This window comes from Cupressus sempervirens, chromosome 5, assembly GCF_028749045.1.
Source record: "Cupressus sempervirens isolate cs-2001-9-10 chromosome 5, ASM2874904v1, whole genome shotgun sequence".
In the NCBI taxonomy this organism is placed as follows: Eukaryota; Viridiplantae; Streptophyta; class Pinopsida; order Cupressales; family Cupressaceae; genus Cupressus; species Cupressus sempervirens.
In genome coordinates this window covers 1018725239-1018744607 of record NC_143122.1, presented here as the reverse complement: position 1 = coordinate 1018744607, position 19369 = coordinate 1018725239, and the positions used below count along the sequence as shown (strand labels likewise).

The 19369-nt window shown below is 35.7% G+C and overlaps 1 protein-coding gene across 1 annotated transcript in view; it reads right to left on the bottom strand.

The window, feature by feature from the left end:
• Window positions 1–17191: 17191 nt before the first annotated feature.
• The window catches only part of ZCW7, a 93539-nt gene continuing 91361 nt past the window's right edge, over window positions 17192–19369 (bottom strand). Inside the window, exons 3-5 of the mRNA XM_089833302.1 lie at window positions 18086–18245; window positions 17757–17977; window positions 17192–17601 (exon numbers count right to left, since the gene is read on the bottom strand). Of these exons, the coding sequence (XP_089689428.1) occupies window positions 17550–17601; window positions 17757–17977; window positions 18086–18245 (433 nt within the window). The 3' untranslated portion in view covers window positions 17192–17549. The remainder of the gene's footprint in view (window positions 17602–17756; window positions 17978–18085; window positions 18246–19369) is intronic.

The following is a 19369-nucleotide window of genomic DNA, read 5'->3' as shown; positions in this document are numbered from 1 at the left end:
TTACTACTATTCATAGGTTTTTTATCATTTTGTTTTTTAAAACAGTTATTGACAATATGACCATCTTTGCCACAATAAGAACAATGAGGTTTGGAATTGGAATGATTCCTTTGATTATTAGTATTACGAGTATTATTAGGATGATTGGTATTATTATTATATTTGGCATGAAATTTATTGTTGGAATTATTTGAATTAGTATTATATTGTTTATGATTATTATTATTATTGGAACGAAAATTATTATTTGAATTTCTAGACACAAATGCATGTTCAGTTGATTTAAGGGTACCAAACTGAATTAGCTTAGCTTCTTCCTGTCTTAATAAAGTTTGAAAAATAACATAAGTTAACTGAGAAGTTAAAGTTGGAATAGCAAGTTGTGCATGAATATTAGTTATAAACTGTTGAAATTGTCTAGGAAGACATTTTTTAAGAATAAGATGAATTAAACGAATGTCGTCTAATTGAACACCTAAGGCAATAATTTGACTTTTAAGATAATCAAATTTTAAGAGAAATTCATCCATACTTTTAAAATCTGCATACCTGAGATCTTCGAGTTGATCCTGCAACTGTATTTTGCGGTATTCATCTCCACTGTTATACTTGGTTTGCAAGATGGACCATGCATCATGAGCTTTAGAACAGTGAGCAATTAACACATATAAATCTGGAATAATGGAAATACCAATTAACCCTAAAGCTTCTTCATTTTTAGCTTTCCAAGTATCTTTCTCGTCTTGAGTAGCCGCTGAACCGGGTTCAAGAGAAGGGTCAGTGGCTATTTCGAAAAGGTGTTTAAAACGAAAAATAAATGAGATATGAGTTTTCCAAGAATGATAATTAGAATAATTAAGTTTTATTTCGGGAATTAAGGTTGACATGATTAAAAAAAAATTAAAAAAATTCCTTGATTTGACAAGCAAATTAATAAAAAAATTATGTCTTTTAATAATATATATATATATATTTTTTTTTTTTAAAGGTTAGAGAAAAAAAAAAAAATTATTTTATTAATTGTGAAAAAAAAAATTTGTTTTTTTTAATAAATAAACAAGATTTGAAATAAAAGAGGTTGGTGAAAGGGCGGCAAAGAGGGCGGAGGTTTGTAAAATGGAGGATAATAGGGGAGCGGAGCGCAGGCGGCGGCTGCCGCGTGGCCAAAGGGCAAAGGTAGTTGGTCGGCCCTGGTCGGTGGAAAAGGGCGGGGTTTCAGATGTTTGAAAAATGGATGAAGGTGGATAGGGATGCCGGCATGGCTGCGCAGGCGGCGGTTGCCGCGTGGCCTGGACGCAGGCCGCGCCGAAGGGTTTACACCGGGTGTGAAGGGGGCGGTGGAAGCGGAAAAAAAATGATAAACAAACACCGACAGAGTTAATGTGCAGGAATGGACGCAGGGTTTAGGCGGTGTTGAGAGCGAGCGGCAATGATGAGGGTGCGCGGTGGTGTTGAATGCCCACGGTGGCGTGCGGCGGTGTTGAGAGTGTGCGGCAGCGCTGAGTGCTCGTGGCGGCGTGCGGCTAGCACGCGGCGGTGCGCGGGTGGCGCGCGGGTGGCGCAACCGCCCAAAAAAGTGTAAAGAAGAAGATTTGCGCTATGCGTGATTTAAAACATGAAAAAAATATAAGAAATTTAAGCAATTAAAATAATATGTAAGAGATGATAATAGAACAATATATTAGAAAAAAAAAAATTAAAAGAGAAAATTTTTTTTTAAAAAAAAGAGTAAGAAAAGTAGAGACTTGTTGAAAAATTTACTCATATAATACTTCTTGTTTTGGTGGCATGCCGTCCAAAACAAGAAAAAAAATTGAAATTTAACAAGAAAACCCTTTGGCGGCAAGCCTTCCAAAGAGGGTTAGTAAAAAAAATATGAAACCTGCATACACAAGATATGTTAAAAAAGAGCTAAAACCACAACACAAACTTCTTCTCTCAATAACGTCTCCAAATAAGGTGTGCTCCAATGAATGGCAACCTTCAACACAAAACTTAAAACAAGGATTAGATAGCCAAGCTCTGATACCATGTAAGAAATGATAATGTTGAGCAAGGAACGAGAAACAATCCAAGTAAGTTAAGTGTGAAACAATGTTACCATAAGATAAGCAAACTCCAAGAGCATACACCAAGATGGTTCAACAATGGAGACAAGGATTTATAAGGGGAAAGCAAAGAAAACCCCTTGTGAGTATTATGAATGAAGGCAAATGCCTAGAGAAGAGAGAGAGAGAGTGTTGGAGCAAAAGTAGCTCAATACAATAACATCAAGTGCTAAGAGTGTAGAAGAAAGAAGGAGGAGCATCTCTTATATAGAGATGAGAGAGGAGTTGCATTTGTAACTCCCATTTCTATGAATGCCACATTCATAATAGGTGTGTGCAAAGTGTCACAATCCTCTTAAGGAGGATAAACTAAATAAGGAAATAAACAAGAGTTGTCCTTACATGTGGAATAAAGGACAAACAATGACATGTCCTCCACATGTGTACAAGAGGACAAACTACATTTAGGGACCCTTGGAATATCCCAATTAATATATCCAAGGAAAGATTAACCTTTCTAATAGAATGGAATAGAGTTACTAACTGTTTGTCCAAATAGGCTTTTGCTCATGCTTCAGGCTGGAATATTATGGATAGGGGGCAGCTTCCCCTTGATCTATTACAAGAATTTGATGAACTTTTTTCTCAGGATAGAGCTCCTTGTTGAGCTTTCCTTGTTGTAATCCTTTCTATCTTAATAATCTTTTAACCCTCTTTTCCCAATATCACAAAGGAATTAAAAACACATAACTAAAGAGAAGACAAAGATTTAATGTGGTTCACCCAATCTCTGGGCTATGTCCACCAAATAGAGAGTCTAATATTATTATCCAATGATTTCAACCTAATTACAATCTACAATCCCTTGCAACTCAATACTATTGCATGAAGATTGTAAATCATCATACATCATAAAATTTCTAACCCTAAGCCATTTTATACAAGACTTGTAGTGGTTACAAAATTAGGGATAAAATATGACATCAAATAGAAAAATAACTCCTTACACCTTTAAATAACTCCTTACACCTTTTTTATTGATTTTGGATTTGGGATTTTTGGATGGCTCCTGCCCGAGTTTTTGAAATTGCCCATGTCACTTCGGCTATTGCCATTCTCGCCCGTAATGCTTCTACCTATGTTGGTGTGGGGGTGGTTGGTGGTGAGGCAGCAGCCTCTGCTACGACCAAGCTCAATGTGGGGGTGGTTAGTGATGGGGCGATGGCCTCTACTTCGACCATGCTCTCTGCAACGACTGTTAGCATTTCTGGCCCCCTTCCTACTATGAGTGTTAATGGCTCTGGTGTAGTTGTTCCTATTGTTTCCTTTGCTACCCATGTTACTGGTCGCTCTGCTATTTCCTATGCAAATGTGGTGACTTTTGAAGTTGGTATTGCTCCAGCTTTGAGGATGGGGTCTTGTCCAGAAGCGGTTAACCGAGAGGTTGTGCCTATTCATGTAAGTAAGTCACTCTGGCTTCACCTTGATTCTGACATTTTTGATGAGGTTAACACATTTGCTGATGATTTCTCTGCTATTGTTGTTATCTGTCGCTTTAGTGGTTTTTGGCCCTCTCTCGTAGAGCTACATGCTTGGATATCCAATGTTTGGAACCAATCATTTTAGATTTAGTTCAGATCTACCCTATTGCTATGGGTTTGTTTATTATGAAATTTGCTAATAGTGAGGATAGGGATGTTGTCATGTGTCGTGGATTCTCTTGGGAGGAATGGTTCCCCTTTGATGGCCAAACCTTGGTATCCAGCTTTCGATCCAACTAAGGAATCCTTCGATAAGATTCCTCTTTGGGTTCAATTTCTGAATCTTCCCCTTCATCTATGGCATGACTCAGTCTTGGAGGCTGTGGGGGAAGGCCTTAAGGAATTCTTAATGGTTGATTTGATTTCATCCAATGTCTTCAAGACAACGTATTTCATATCCTTATGGAGATGGATATCTCTAAAGGGCTTCCTATTATGATTAAGTTACCTTCTCCAGGTGATTCTTGGATCCAACTTCTCGATTTTGAAGGTATCCCCTTCAGATGTAGGAAGTGTCATAATACTGGTCATCTTGCTACTCAGTGCTCTTTTGTGAAGGTCAAATCAAAGATATCACCGTCTTGGTGGATGAGGGCTTCAGATGATCATTATATAGTTCAAAAAGTTGCCTCGGTTGAGGAGGGATTTTATAGTCCTTTGCATAATGATCTCACTTTGGTTGAAGATTCTGTTGATTTCTCGGATGTTGTACTTGGTGTCCCCTCTACGGTTTTGTCTCAAACTGTAGTTGATGTTTAGTCTCCTGCTAACTCTGTGGTTCCTAACTCTTTGCCTACTTTGAGTCAAAATTTTGTTGTTGTCCCTTCTATTCTCGTGTAGAACACTGCTTCTGACTCTTCGGTTGGTGGCTTTTTGGGGGTTTGTGGGGATTGGCAGAATGTGGTGGGGAAGGTGGAGGATGGTTGGATTGCAGTTAAAAGGAAAAAAGGAAAGTCCTCCAATCCCTCGTTTGATATGGCCTTACGATCTCAAAAGAAAGGACCAAAATATAAATCTTGATGGTCTATTTCTGCCTTGGATTGTTTGCCCTCTTGTTGGGATCATTAGTGTGTCCCTCTAGTTTTTCGGGTGGTTTTTCATAGTTGTCTTTGATTTTTATTGCTATATCTTTCTTGTCCCATTGTACAAGGTTTCTGGTCCTTTCAAAACCTGTTTTTATTTAATCAAAACTCTTTACACCTTTTCTAATAGTAAAGTCAGTTTTGGACTCAGAGGCGCTTCCCCTCAACCCTTCCATGTATCATAATAGGAAGTGTGTATAGGGATATATCCATGGACCCCGCAAGGAGCATTGCCCCTTGACCTCTATTATGAGGGCGCTACTCCCAAACTCATGAAGAATAAATCTAAGGGGACCACATCGAAGGAAGTGGGAAAAATTAACCTTTGAGACTGATTAGGCTCCACATAACAAAAATCTCCCACTTTGAGATTGATCAAACTCCACAATAATAACCTCCCACTTGAGACTAATCATAGCAAATACACTTGTAGCTCCCACTGGAATTTAAAACCGCCCTAGACTATGATGTTCTTTTATCATGTTCAGTATAGAAAACCAACTAAAGCTAAAGAGGAGTTCATCTTCTCCATTGGCACAACCTTTGTAAACATATATGTTGAATTTTCATTTGTATGTATATTTTCTAGCTTTAACTGACCATCATCTAAAACTAGTAAAATGAAATGGTACCACATTTTTTTGCATTTTGTATTTGAACATAAAGCACAATTCTTTGCAATATGAATGACACTGGTTATCTTTATACAAATAATTTTCTATTTGTGAGTATTGCAACTCTTCCATGAAAGATTGAGGTCATATCATCTCCTTGGCTCCTTTATAGAAGCAATGCATGCTCGTTTGTAGTGGATAAAACATTCACCTTCTATAACTAAGAAATCCAACTCATTATTTCCCCACCAACAGTAAATACATATCTTGTAGTACTCTTGGTATCTAGATCCCCTTCCAAATCTAAGTCAACATAGCCTTGTAAATCAATAGTCAATCCCCCAAAATGTGAACATTTACTGGATGTACCTCCAAGTGTCTAAGAACCCATTTGACTACATTTCAATGCTCGATTCCAGAATGATTCATATACCTACTAACAACTCCTACACCATACATAATATCTGGTCTAGTAAACACAATGGCATACATTAAACTACCTACAATTGAAGCATAAGGTACCTTGGACATCTTATCTTTCTCTTTTTGTTTCTTTGGAGATATCCCATTTATCAATTTCAAATGACTAGGCAAAGGTGTGCCAACAACTTTGGCATTCTCCATACGGAAATGCTAAAAACCTTCCCAATGTAATTAGCTTGAGGTAATGCCAATTTTCTAATATTTCTATCCCTACAAATTTCCATGCCATGGATCTATTTTTCTTCCCCCAAATGCTTCATAGAAATTGAAAGTGCTAACTAGTTTTTCAATCCCTTGATGTGATGCATGTTAGATCCATCTATGAGCATATCATCAACATATAAACATAAATAATGCAGCTATCATAATCCAACCTCTTAAAATAAATACAATGGTCTTAATGACACCAAGTATATCCAGGTTCATTCATAAAAATATCAAAGTTAGTATATCATTGCCGAGGTGTTTGCTTCAAGGCATATAAAATTTTCTGCAATTGGCACACTAAATTCTCCTTACCTTTGATCTCAAATCCTTTAATTGTTCCATATATATTTCTTTTTCCAAATCACCACGAAGAAAAGTTGCTTTAATATCAAGTTGTTCAAAATACAAATCTTTAGTAGCCACAATAGTTAGAATAGTGCGAATAAAAGTCATTTTAACAACTGGAGAAAAGATCTCTTCAAAATCAATGGCTTGGTTGATGCACTGAGAAAGCTAAGAATAAGTCACAAAAGGCTCCACGAATGGGCTAAAGAAAAACTCAACTTCTTAGTGGGCACAAGGTCATTGATGACAACTTTCACTCATAGGGTCAAGTGTCAAGAATTGCAAACACCCACTTTGGCTAAGATGCTAAAGAAAATCAAGCAAGATTGGGTAGTTGGTGGATGGGAAAGTGACATATGTTTGAAGGATTATATAGAAGTGTGAATAAAGTATTCATCATCTTAGCACATCTTCAACAATGGTCTAAAGTGATATATTGATAAGTGGCTACAAGATGAAGTCATACAAAAATCAAGGAATTTGGACAAACAAAAGGCTCTAATTGCCCATTCAGATGGAGAAGAACATCAAAAATCTCAAGACAATCAAAAGATTTAAAATGAAGAAATCATTGATGATTCAAATAAGGTTGATGATGAAGAAATTATTGAGGTTAGGGAACAAGACAAATTAGCAGATCTAAAATAGGATGACATCCAAGCCAATGTCGAAGTGGACCCTCCTAATATTATTAGTGTGTGGACAAAGAGAAAAGATACAAATCTTTCAGAGCAAATGGGTAATGATTTGGAGTCGCATAAATGGAATCAGGAACCTAGAGGTAGAGGCATTACCGATAATGAATTTCAAGAACAGTTGCTATCATTAATTGATTTTAGACTCTATCTTCCAGTGGCATTCAAGGCATGCATAACGGAAATATTTTTGTATGAGGTACTTCATCGTGATTACAACAAGGCCTACATAAGCTATGAACAAAATGGTAATGGTTACATCAATGTTATTTAAGATTGGCATCTTTGGAATCTCAGAGACTTCAAACATGACAATGCTTTTGACTTCGGACATGACAATGTTTACATCAAAGTAGTGCAAAGGAAGTTTGTACATAGTGTGATAGAGTGAAGATTTTATTCTAATTCACTCGTTCTACCTATTCAATTGATTTGGAACCCTGGAGCTAATGGCCTTTCGTTCAATTACGGATTGCTTGAGGGCAACCAAACTTTGGGCGAGGATTTGTAATGACCCCAATTTTAAAGTATTAATTTATTTATTTATTAATTGGCCTCAAAATTTAAATTAAATAATAAAGAGCCTTTAATTGATTGATAAATGCATGACCCAAATTAATAAAATAATAATTTATATTGTTCGGTTGTAATTGTAAGTCTCTAGATGCTTCTTGGAGGCCTTTATAATGCGATGGTTGGGCATTGGGAATTTGACTCTTCTTTTTATTTTTGGAGGTTGAAATCTAGAGGATCGTTGTACGTGGTTTTGGGGGTGGAAGATCCGCCCTACTCTTTCGTTACAATTTTGGTGGTCTAGCATCACCCTATTATGTTGTTGGAGATATCATTTCAGTATCTCACTATGGGGTCGATCTATCGATCATCTTCATTTGGTAACTTCTTTATATCTATTTGGATCTTGTTTGATGTTGATGTAACTTTGCAGTATTACCATTTGGAGATTAATATATTTTTTCTCACTCGCATTTTGGCGACTATGTAGAGTTTCATTGTGTGTGTGTGTTGTGGCAAATATTTGCAATATTGATCATCCATTGTGTTATGTGTCTCCCACTCTAGAGTAATCAATTCTTGTCCTATTTATAATCCTAAGTCCTTCTGCTGACTGACAAAGTCACACACCTCAACACAGTCATTCGAAACCACCATACACCTTCCCATATTTTGTACAATCCTCTCCATCACCATACACAAGCCATTGTACATCATTATACATTCTTCGTACGGCCAAGAATTTTGTATGACTGTCATTTTGTTCATTGTAATGCACATCGTGCACCTGACATCGTAGGGTAGCCAAAACATCTCCTTCATATGACTACTTCCTCTGGCTAACACTTTCTTGGTGTATAGCTACCACATGTCATACAAGCTTCATATTCACCGAACAAACACTACTGCATTGATGTTGTACGCACAATACTAACTATCTCACCCATATAGTCACTGGAATTGACTTCCACTAGTGCAGTCTATACCAACAAGGTGTATCTAGGGACAAATAGAGTCTTTCTTCAAGGATTGTATTAAGGAAGATCATAAACCATCCCAAATCTCTAAAGCAAATCACAAGCATAAATCTGAAAGATAGAAATAGCTACAAAAGACTAATGAACCTTAAGACCAAGGAAGTAATATAACAAATAAAAGTCAACCATACAATAACTGTCCATCAAAGTTTTCTAAGTTTCCTCAAGTATGGAAGAGGAACTCCCTATGAGAATCAAATCATCCACATAAAGAACAAGGACGAGAACCACCCATGTCATTGGACATAGGCTATAGGATCAAAGTGGCATCTACTAAATCTAAAAGCAAGCAAGAAATTGTTCATCTTCCCATACCAAGCCTGACAGGCATGTTTTAGACCACACAATGAATGGTGAAGACTACAAAAGTAAACGCTCCTACAGAAAGTCTACGAGTTTCTTTGTATAGATCACCTTGCAAGATGGCACTCTTGAGATCCATTTGATGCATCAAGTAACCTTGAGATGCAGAAAAACAAAGTACAAGATGAATAGAATCCATTTTGGCCACAAGAGAAAATGTATTGGTATAGTTAATGTGCTCAACTTGAGAAAATCTATTGTGACAAGAAAACTTGGTGAGATACACCCATTTGCACCAAACTAGTTTTCTTCTAGGAAGATGAACAAGATCCTAGGTATAATTATTCATCAAAGAAGAATACTCCTATGTCATAGCACTATCCCACTCTAAGACACGTAAAACATCTAAGAGTTTTTTAGAATGAGTAGTAACCACATGACTCAAAAGATTGATATCGAAAGTCCAAGCAAAAATATGCCAACTTGTTATGGGGCATTTTGCATGAAATCATTCTCCTCAAGTAAACCACAAGAGCAAAGAGGTGAGTGGGTGTTGCATGTGATGGAGGAACCTCATCAATAAGATTAGGAACATCATCACCATCATCTATAGGAAAAAAGCATCTTCTAAAGAACTAGGAAGTGAGGATGGGGCATGTGGTGGAAAATCTGTCAAAACAAACATCACAATGAAAATGAACCTCTTGAGTGACAAGGTCAAACAAATAATAACCCTTTACATTCTAACAATAGCCAACAAAAACCAATCACGGACTGTTCTCCATTGTTCTCGATTAAAAGCAAAAATAGGTTTTGGGGGGACCTAAAACCCTATTACAACAATGTTACATAAAGATGTTCAAAGTGATACCCACAACAAAACTATGTTGTGAGCTAACAAAACCTATAGAACCAAAACCTAGCATAAACAAGCACCCAACACCCAGTCCCAAGAACCAACAACCAACGGAAAGACCAAAAACATCAAAGCAACTCTTTGATACAAGCCACCATGTCCTCCTTGAGCTACAATAGGTTACGCACAAAAGACTTGATATAGAGCGTCTGAGCTGCATTAGCCACCAACTTCCTCATCATCGCTCAAATCCATTCCCCTAGGCCGAAAACCTACACATTCGCATTGCTAGCTTCCACATCTAGGATTGAAGGAGAGCCAAAACCAATTTCCAACATACCAAGCACTTTTTTGAGACTATTGACTAAGGAACCAAGAATTTCATGACTTTTATGGATGAGGTTCTTCATACTACTTTCCATGTTCTCCATTGTCTCCAGCAAGTCAATGAACTTGTTAATGTTATAATTATGTCGGATAAATTTTATATATATATCATTATAATATATTGAGAGTATATTAATTGTGTTATAACTATAATTAATGTAAGTTAATATATTAAAGAGACATGTCTCTTCAAGAGGCATGCCTCTTTATATCATATATATATTCATTCGAATAGTAACTTGGAAAACACATAAATATCCACAAGTGCTATTACAAGTTACAGATCCTATTTCACTAACATGGTATCAGAGCCAAATTCTGGAGGAAGATCTAATTGATTAAAAAAAAAAAAAATGTTGATGGATGATTAAAATGCAATGTGGATAGATTACAGAATTTTGCATGCCATTTTAATCGCATATGTAGTCCTTGGTGACTGTTGGTATTTTATTTTACCAAATTGCTTGGAGATTGTGATTTCATCTATCTACTGTATCCTAGAGTTCAGAGTTAAAGGAATAGTTTGACTTTTGGGTATTATTTTCTTGGTTGGCGACTGCAAGGCAAATGACATCGATATAAAATCTTGTAATATTCTAGCGACTCAAAGGAGATATAATCTGAGCACTCATTTCTAGTGACTGGAAAATAGATGCAATCAAGAGAATATATCTGATGAGCCTTATTCATCTTTTCCAAGCTAGTAGTAGTTGTGGGGTTGTCCTATAGTCAACAAGGAAAGGAGGAACGTAAGCACTATTTAAAAGAGACATAGTGGCAGAGATATTGAAGGAAGGAGAATCTCTGAGATACATGAATGTATAACTCAGTATGAACGGCATATCAAATTCATAAAAGATGGTGTAAGAAGGCATCAAGTTTATATGCAATGGATTTGTTTAGGAGGATTTAAAAACAACTTTCAGGCAACTACACTTGGCCATGATTATAACTTGAAATGATATGGTAGAAATGGGCACAAAATGTGAAAGTACACCAGGCTTGCAAATTGCTTTATTAAGAAACATTATCTCTTGATATCTAATGGTTGCAAGGTCCAAACAAAATTCTTTGGCACCCGGATGTGTGAGAAAATGTCATCAGTTTTCATTTAAACCTGCATAGCTCTTACAAGTTGACAAGCTTTTTTTTTAAAAATCGATTGGGAAACACGTGTATTTCTTGGAGGCATTGGCTTGGTGATTTTATCTTGATTAGAGGGGATATTTTTGTTTAGTAAAACATGGCAGAACCTTCAAGGTCGAGATTTCAATCCAATCTTGGTCATGTGTCTATATCTACAAAATATAGAAATCAGCAACCTTGGAGTTACATGGTTGATGCGCTTGAGAACTTGGTAATAGTTTTGTGACCTTGAAACATGCAAAGAAGATAATAGCAATTGGTCTGGAGGGCATTGAAGGATTGAATGTCTTCTCATCTAGTTGTAACAAGGTACCAAACACGTTACAACGTTGATAAGTGTGAGCTTTGTTCTTATCTTTTCAAACTAAATGAAGTTGGCGACCATCCCTAAAGAATGGATTGATTCCAAAATCCCCCTACCCGTGAGTCAAAAGATGTTAATGGGAGTTTGAGAATTTTGCACACATATTATGGTTATCCCCACTCTTATGGTACTAATGGATCATCATAAATTACTTGTCTATTAGCATTTAATCTAAAATAAAGTACAAAGGAATCACCAACATATCTTGGACCTTTAAATTTCTGCTACATTGGAATAAAGGTTATATTTATATAACTGTCAGCATGTTTTCATTATCATGAAGGATTATAAAGTTATACGTCTTTAAAATGTATTTCCATTATCACTACTATGAATATATTGTGTTGGCACGATACATTCATATGCTGCATGATATGTGAGACCAACAAATCTGATTCTAGTAGGGGCTCCGGTGCCAGAACCCTTTCCAAAACTACACAAGATAGTGCATAATAAAGTTTTAAGGAAAGGACATTTATTCTATGACATATTCAAGAGGCATGCAAATTTGAAAAGATTTGTGATGAATTTACAAACACATAAGTACTGGCTCATTGCAAAAGACAAACAAATGAAGCGGATGTCACAAGAGGAGGAAATAATCTCAGTTAGACCAGTACTAAAGAAATACTCGTGTAGGAAAGAAACATTTGAAGAGTATTTTGAAAATTAAGTTCCTAGAAAACTCGTTCACTGCGTCCCACAAGGTTTAGAAGGTAAATAAAGACTAATAAACAATGACATGTTGAGACCTTGTGGAGAAGGCATCATCAATAAATTTCTACAATCTGAGAATTCAGTAAGAAATTCATCTAAAATGTTCACATACGTGGAGTTAAAGATGACAATAAGGAATTTCAAATATAAGCTTTGCATCTGAGGTGAAGTGATATTGTACACCACCACATGACTTAATTATATCAAGGAAAAAGAGGGAGTAGATATGATTCAGTCAAACTTTGGCAATTTTGATCATATATATATGTTCATGATCTGAATAAGCAGGAGTTGATGTATATATTATGATCCCTCATTTGGTGGAATGACATTGATGTCTAGATGGTGTGCATATTGATAATGATTTTCTTTCTCAAAAATGGAGAAAGAAATGATGGTAAACAAACATTATTTGATACATGGGCATGGGACACATCGTGAAAGCCATACCTATGTAGCTTGAGTTACAAGGAGATAGGTTGTGTGTCCATATATATGCAACATTGTTGGCGTACTTATATGTTCAATAATAAAAGAGTGGGAATCCAACATTGTAAGCGGGAATGATTACCAATGTTCTATTAATGATAACCAATGTTTTATTCCCATTTGAACAGTCCTTATATGGGAGCAGAAATGATGTACTCAAATTGTTTAACAAATTCTTACATGTAGGCATTTCCTGATTTGATAAGTATTTATTATCCTCAGGTATTGCATGTATCTACTCATTGTAGTCTCTCTTATTTTGTATTTCTATAATTACTATAAAGAGCTATTTACCTTGATCTTTTCCTTTGTCTCTGAGGATGTTTTGGAAAAGAAGATTGGTACATTAGACATGCTACCAAATATTGTGCAGCCTCAATCTTATGATAGTAACTCCAAAGAAGTTGTGATTTTGGATAATGCGAGTTTCTTGAAGCAAATATCCTTGATAATCGAAATTATGAGAGGGAGTCTGACAGTTCATTAGAGGCAACCTTGGAGAAAGAGAGGGAGCAAAAAATAAAAATGCTTAAATCAAACACTGGCTCAGAAGGAGTAGACTTTGTTGATAGATTCAACACTAGTCAAAAACTATAATAGCTAAAGGACTATAATTCATGGGATAAAGTCTCATGTATGTAGGTTGGAAAGCTTTATGCTATCAAGATACCCATTGAACTAGGGAAGCATGACATGACTTGCTTCCAAAAGGTTAGAAGGATAATAATAGATTCAACGGATGTCTGATACTTCATCCGAGAGAACCTTGTGCTAAGAGGTCAGAGAAGTTGATATCAAACTAAGAGGGAGAAACCTTATTCTTTCATATGTTTTATGGTGAATGTTGTGACAACACCACATGACAGTACTCGTGGAGACTTTATGCGAACTTTTTGATGTCATACATGTATGAGTCTATCCCCTGTGTACATCATAAAAAAGTGACGACTTCTAAATGATTATCATTTGTATCAGGAGAAGTTGTTGTAAAGCGACGTCCTTACAATAACTTGTAGCATGATTCATTTTTGTGAAATTGTTTCATGTAAAGGCTTTATCTTATAAATCAACTAGTCGTTTGATATCATTAATTTGATTATCTACAAGTTGCTTGTATAGATATATTTTTGGTACTTGGTGAATATCTTACCTTGATATTCTGATAGGCCATTACCACATTGAGTACTTGGTGGATATCATTTAGTTGATGTTCTAATAGGCCATTACTCAAAGTATTTGGTGAATATCATTTGATTGATATTCTAATAGGCCAATGCTCATGTTACCAAATATGATATCAAATAGAAATTGGTGAATATCATATATTGATATTCTGATAGGCCAATACTTATATAATATCATATACTAAAAATCTTATGATCAAAGATTTCCTATATGTATTATTTTTGAAATATTACCTATGGTGTAATATCTATGTGTTTTATCCTTCTTCATTAAGAGGGAGTGTTAATGTTATAATTATGTTGGATAAATTATATTATATATATGACAAATATTATATATGAAATAATTAACTTATATTAAGAGTGATATATATATATATATATATATATATATATATATATATATATATATATATATATATATATATATATATTGAGAGTATATTAATTGTGTTATAACTATAACTAATGTAAGTTAATATATTAAAGAGATGTCTCTTCAAGAGGCATGCCTCTTTATATCATATCTATATTCATTCGAATAGTAACTTGGAAAACACATAAATATCTACAAGTGCTATTACAAGTTACAAATCCTATTTCACTAACAAAACTCTTCTCCAGTCCAGTGTCGTCAATATTTTCCTCCATATTCTTACCAGTATGAAACTGGTTATGGATATCATCAAATTTGATCGCTAGGGACCTATACTTCAAATGTAAAGATTTTATCTCCTAGAAATTCTATTTCTCAAGACAAAAAGTACATAGACATGGCCTTTGTCATTTATAGCACACCCAAAGTTGGTTCAGCCTTATCCTAAAGATCAACTAGTAGCCTAACATTGCACTCTTTTGAGTCCACAATCTTCAAAAGAGGGATATTCCTGTTGGTCTTTTCCTTCCCTTTCTCATCCATCACTGACTCTTCTCCATTGTATTTCACCTACCATGTGGATTGAATGTCCATGCATCATTATTAAAGACTCTGAGATAAGAAACACTTGTATTTTGAACTACCTTGTGAGGCATACATTGCTAAATGTAGTTGGCAAAATTTATAACCATTGCCCAATACATTGGAGCTATGGACCTAGATTGGTAGTCTTCAATTTGGTCATCTCTTATAAAGTCATATTCTTCCACTTGGCCACACCATTCTACTGAGTGTATGTTACTGTGTGCTAATGAAGACTACCTTGATCACTAGAAAATACCTGAAATGCTTGATTGACATACTCCCTCCCAATAACAGTGTGGACTTCCTAAGAGGAAGAATTGATTGCCTCTCCACAAGTACAATGAAGGTCATGACAAATAGAAGAACCTCATTCTTGTACTTCAAAAATTAGACCCATGTGTGTTAGAAGTCATCAATAAAGGTTACCACATACTGCGCACCCAAATTTGGAGTCAAAAACAATGAAGCCACTATGTGCCAACTCAAGAGGTGTAGAAGTGTTGGTAATAGGTGTTGTCATTGAAGAGATGAATGGAAGAAGTATTGTGGGTATTGGTGTATTAGGTGATGTGTATTGGACAAATCTGAGAGTAACTTTGCCAATTTTATTTGATCAAAGACATAGAAGAGTATCCAAACATTCATTAGATGGTTTTATATTTATCCAAATACTTGGTATGCATTGGTATACATGATTTATGTTTCGAGTTATAAGATGCAATCGCCTTGGATGGGACTTAAATGTTAAGTAAGTAGAGGATTGATGTTTGAGATTAGGCTCATCATTGGTTGATCTATTTCCCCATGATTGGGTACTAATAATTTGGTTTACATTTTGCAGCATTGCATTTTATGGGTATGAAATTCAAGAATTAAGCTAAGGAGCATATAAGGTATCATTCTACTAGGTTTTTATGACATTCCTGTTTGTACAGAAAACATCATAAGAATATGTCCTTCAGATTACAATTTGTTAGTAAAAGGTGTTCATGTTGGCTCACTAGAATACTCTGCATTCTTCTGCAATAATTGGTTTGATTGTGCAGTTTCAGGGATATGTTAAAGATGATGTATTGGATCTGTGATTTGAGTTACATGTGTTGATGCTCCTGCATACAATATTCCTTGTACTAATTTCATACAGTCTATCCAGTTTGCAGTGTTCACCAGTCAAGTGGGGTTGATCTTCTATGCCAAAACTTGATTGATTACTTTCGGAGATGTTTGAAGAAAGATTTCTCATGGCCTACATATCTTTTATTCTGGTTTGTGTGCTTCTTTTAGTTTCTCCCCACCAATATTGATGCCAAAACTTAAGAGTCTTGGAAGAGGAGTTGATATTTGAGCCGAATGGTTTTGATCCTACGATTCCAGTTGATCTTGGCCTATCTCATTGGTTTTGAAGATTGTATCATGACACTTTTTAAGATCAGTTAAGCCTTAGGTTGATCTGCAACCTGTTTTTGTTAATAACAAATGCATTCATGGCCAGTCAATTCTAGTTCACACATTGTAGAAAACCCCACAGCTAAATTTTTCCTTTTAAAAAAATACTAGATCTGCTAACTGTTGTAACCCATTGACGATTTCATTGATTTGTTTTCATACATATGTATAAATTCTTCATTGATTACCTTTCCAAAACATTCTATCAGAAGTCCTTATAGAGCACTTCATATTAGTTGAAATATGAGTAGAGCCTCAACAAAAAATTATGTACTTTGCCAAATGAGATTCTATCCTGGAAATACGTTTGCATCCTTCCCTAAGAGAACAGGGGAAACACTATGAATTTGAACAAATACAATAATAAAATTTAAATAGCACGCACTCCCGCACACCGAACATAGATTGATACCTGCCTAATCAATTAGAAATATTGAAGTCTACGCAATGCTCGGTGAGTTAGACAGACAACATCATGAAAAAATATACAAAAGTTTTTGCTCTCAACTTGCCAGAGGGGAAAAACCGTAAATACATCTTAGCACCAACATTTTCTAACTTGAGACATAACATAAACTAATCTCAAGTAAACTAATACATAGACCACAGCCCTGAGACAGGAGATGACAAACTAATATTTTGTTGAGCCCAAATACAAACAAAATGCATCATATAAACATGGTAATAAAAATTGACTAAGGAACTGACCTTGAGTTCCATGATGGGGACAGACGGGTATGAGTATGCAATCAAATTAAGCTACAAAAGTAAACGTACAAGGAGATGGTTCTGTTACATAATTTGAAAAACCAAAAAATGGTTGATCCATGTAATACATAACTTCACAGCATTTGAAAATCATGTTCATGATATTACATCCCACCTTCAGCTTGTAATCTGCACATTGCAGCTGCCCATTATAGCAATTCATTGAAGCTTATAATTACAAGATTTTTTTTATGTAGCCAATAAATAATATCTACAAGGAAAATGACACTTTAAAAAAGATATTAATTTGGTTCACTTCCTTCAAACCCTGTTCATGCCTCTGTCCTCTCATAATCTTCGTTCCTTGAACTCCACTACGAGCTGGCAGCCTTCAAATTGCTAGCCCCTTTCACCATGTTATTGTCATTTGTTTGTGTCATGGAACTTCCATGTCTCTTGGTTCCTCCTTTTACCTCTAACATTCTCATCAAATATTCAGATTAGTAGTGTAAGGCAATCACATTATCCTTGTCCTAAATACATTATTTGGTTGAAGTGACAAAAGTTAACATAAGATGCACCATACATCTCTGAGAGAAACATTGATTGGTACAGCTAAATTGAACTCACCTTGATGTAAACTTTTCACTACTTTGATCATGCCTAGCATTAGTTAGGAACTCGCCCTTCGGAACCCCTAGATCACTTTGAAATGGTCTAGCTATGAGTTGTCTGTGTTCCATGTCTGCTTGTATTTTATTCTCATGGACTCTCCTCCTAACATTTATTTCTGTGAAATGTCCATCTTTATCCCAATCAATTTGATAGTTTGCCTTGAGTTTAGAACCTTCCTGCTTCCACGATACCAATATTCAATTGTCATCTCTAGTGATGAGGTTTTCTGAAAAAAAAAAACAAAATACCAAACAGGTGTAAATATAAGCTATTTAATACTCCACTTTTTGCATTGATCGACCACAAAATGCTTTGACAGCATTGAAAAAACTGCTGTATCTTTCATATTGAACCCAAACTTTGCAGTGCAATGCAGATGTAATATCCCTGCTTATGTCTTGGACAGCTTTACCCAAATCATTGTTTCCAACAAAATCAAGGTTCCTATTTGGATCAAAGTGTGAAATGAACATATCAAGAAATTGTTATTAAAGATTACCAAATAGCTAAGAAAAAAAACAGACTTCATGAAAAGCAAAAGAGTGCAACTTTTACATTAAAGGAAAAATGCATGAAATTTATTAAGACCCTTAAGTTAATTGAAAGCATGGTAGCTCTTTGGAATTGTAATATCCCTAAATTAATGGGGTGAAATAATTTATAAGGTGGTTCCAAAATTTAAATAATAATATCATAAGGATCTATTTAATTAATTAATAAATAAATAAGGCCCAAGTAATAATAAATTAAGTATGTTGGCCTATTTGTAACCCTTCAGGAAACTTCCCAAAGCCCTTTATAAGGTCGTGTTGGCATTCTAGAAAGACATCGTGGAGTTTTACATTTCTAAATGCTTGTGTACTTGCAATTCTTGTTGGAATTGAGTCCTGAGTGCATTTTTCGAGGTGGAAGACCCTCCGCAGTATGTATTCGCAGATTTGGTGGTTACCAACTTATAGCCACCCTAGTCTACCATTGGAAATATCACCTAAGATATTTTACTTTGTGCTTCAAATTTGTGAAGTCTTCTTGTGAGGACAAATTTGTGCATCTGGATATAATATGAGAACATAAGTCTCCAATTGATAGCCATTCATTTATGTGGTTTGCAAATGCTCTCATCTACGATCTACTATTACCATGGATTATAATAATTGCCATTAATATTTCTGAATAGGTCAAGTATAATATTCAATTGCCGATAGCCCAAGGGTAACTAATGAAGGGTGTTGAAGGTTGTTGAATGTCTTAAGGTGCTTGCCAAGTGTCTGAAGGAAAAGTGTAGTCATACGGTGTACAAAGTGCAGCCATAAGGTGTGCAATGTGCGGTGTGTTGTATGTGGAGTGCACTCATTCAATGTCTAAAAGTGCAATTGTGTGGTGTCTGAAGTCCAGTCATATGGTGTGTGGAGTGCAATTGTGTGGCGAGTGGCGTCAGCATGCAGAGTGAAATCATGCAGTGTGTAGAGTGTTGGGTGTAGTGTGCGGTGTGTGAAATGCAAAGTGCGAAGTGTGTGGGTGTGCAACGTGCGAAGTAAGGCATGCAATGTGCAGGAGTGGGGAGTGCA